Below are 846 nucleotides of genomic sequence, written 5' to 3'. Positions count from 1 at the left end.
TTGAAATAGAAATCTTTTGTAACATTATAAAAGTCTTTACTGTCAATTTTGTTCAATTTAATGTGTCCTTTCTCAATTCAAAGTATTTCTTTCTTTTAAAAAAAAAAACTTCCTGACCCCAAACTTTGAATGTGAGTGTATTTTAGAAGATAAGATTTTGGAAAAATGTATTTGATTGATCCATATTATATTGTATTATTTTGTGATATTTTTTCATCCATTTTTATTACATGTTATTTTACTGTGAAATGCTTTGCGTGGTATTATTATTTATTGCTCTTAATTATAAGATGATTTTGAGTGTTTTGTTTACGTAGATTTCTGGTGCTATACAAGATATTTTATAGCATGTTTTTATTCCTTCATTCTTGATTTCAGGCACTACAACTTTGAGTGGCAGTATTGCGACCATGGACATGTGTGTGAGACACTTCAGAGAGGCATCAGGTCAGTGTGTGTCAAGTGTGTCTGATTACACTCGCATGTTCACTGTATAGGAATCCCGAGGAGCTTGCTGCAGGTTATACCATTGTCCATCATAGAGGTTTTATACTGGTGTGTGTGTGTAGGTTGTACAGTAGAAGCTGCATTAGAAGCTGCATCGCTGCATCCTGCTCAGCTGCTGGGCATCAGTCACAGGAAGGGAACGCTGGAGTACGGCACTGATGCAGGTATAAATGCGTCTTTCTTTTGGGGCTTATTTTAAATTGTATTTTTTTTTATTTTATTTACATAGTTGTTTATTAAAGGAATAATTCACACAAGAATAACAATTTGCTGAAAATCTACTCACCCTCAAGCCATCCAAGATGTACAGGTGCATCTCAATAAATTAGAATGTCGTGG

At 34.3% G+C, this 846-nt stretch overlaps 1 protein-coding gene across 1 annotated transcript in view; it reads left to right on the top strand.

The window, feature by feature from the left end:
* LOC107576951 (N-acetylglucosamine-6-phosphate deacetylase-like) overlaps positions 1 to 671 on the top strand; it is a gene marked incomplete at its 3' end in the record, with an annotated part of 5,421 nt that extends 4,750 nt beyond the window's left edge. The window contains exons 4-5 of the mRNA XM_016263072.1: positions 348 to 447; positions 570 to 671. Coding sequence (XP_016118558.1) covers positions 348 to 447; positions 570 to 671 — 202 coding nt within the window. The remainder of the gene's footprint in view (positions 1 to 347; positions 448 to 569) is intronic.
* Positions 672 to 846: the final 175 nt, after the last annotated feature.

The sequence above is a fragment of the Sinocyclocheilus grahami genome, unplaced genomic scaffold (assembly GCF_001515645.1).
Source record: "Sinocyclocheilus grahami isolate Dianchi unplaced genomic scaffold, SAMN03320097.WGS_v1.1 scaffold4709.1, whole genome shotgun sequence".
Lineage (NCBI taxonomy): Eukaryota > Metazoa > Chordata > Actinopteri > Cypriniformes > Cyprinidae > Sinocyclocheilus > Sinocyclocheilus grahami.
The sequence above is the reverse complement of the archived record's forward strand: the minus strand, read 5'-3'. Positions and strand labels throughout refer to the sequence as shown.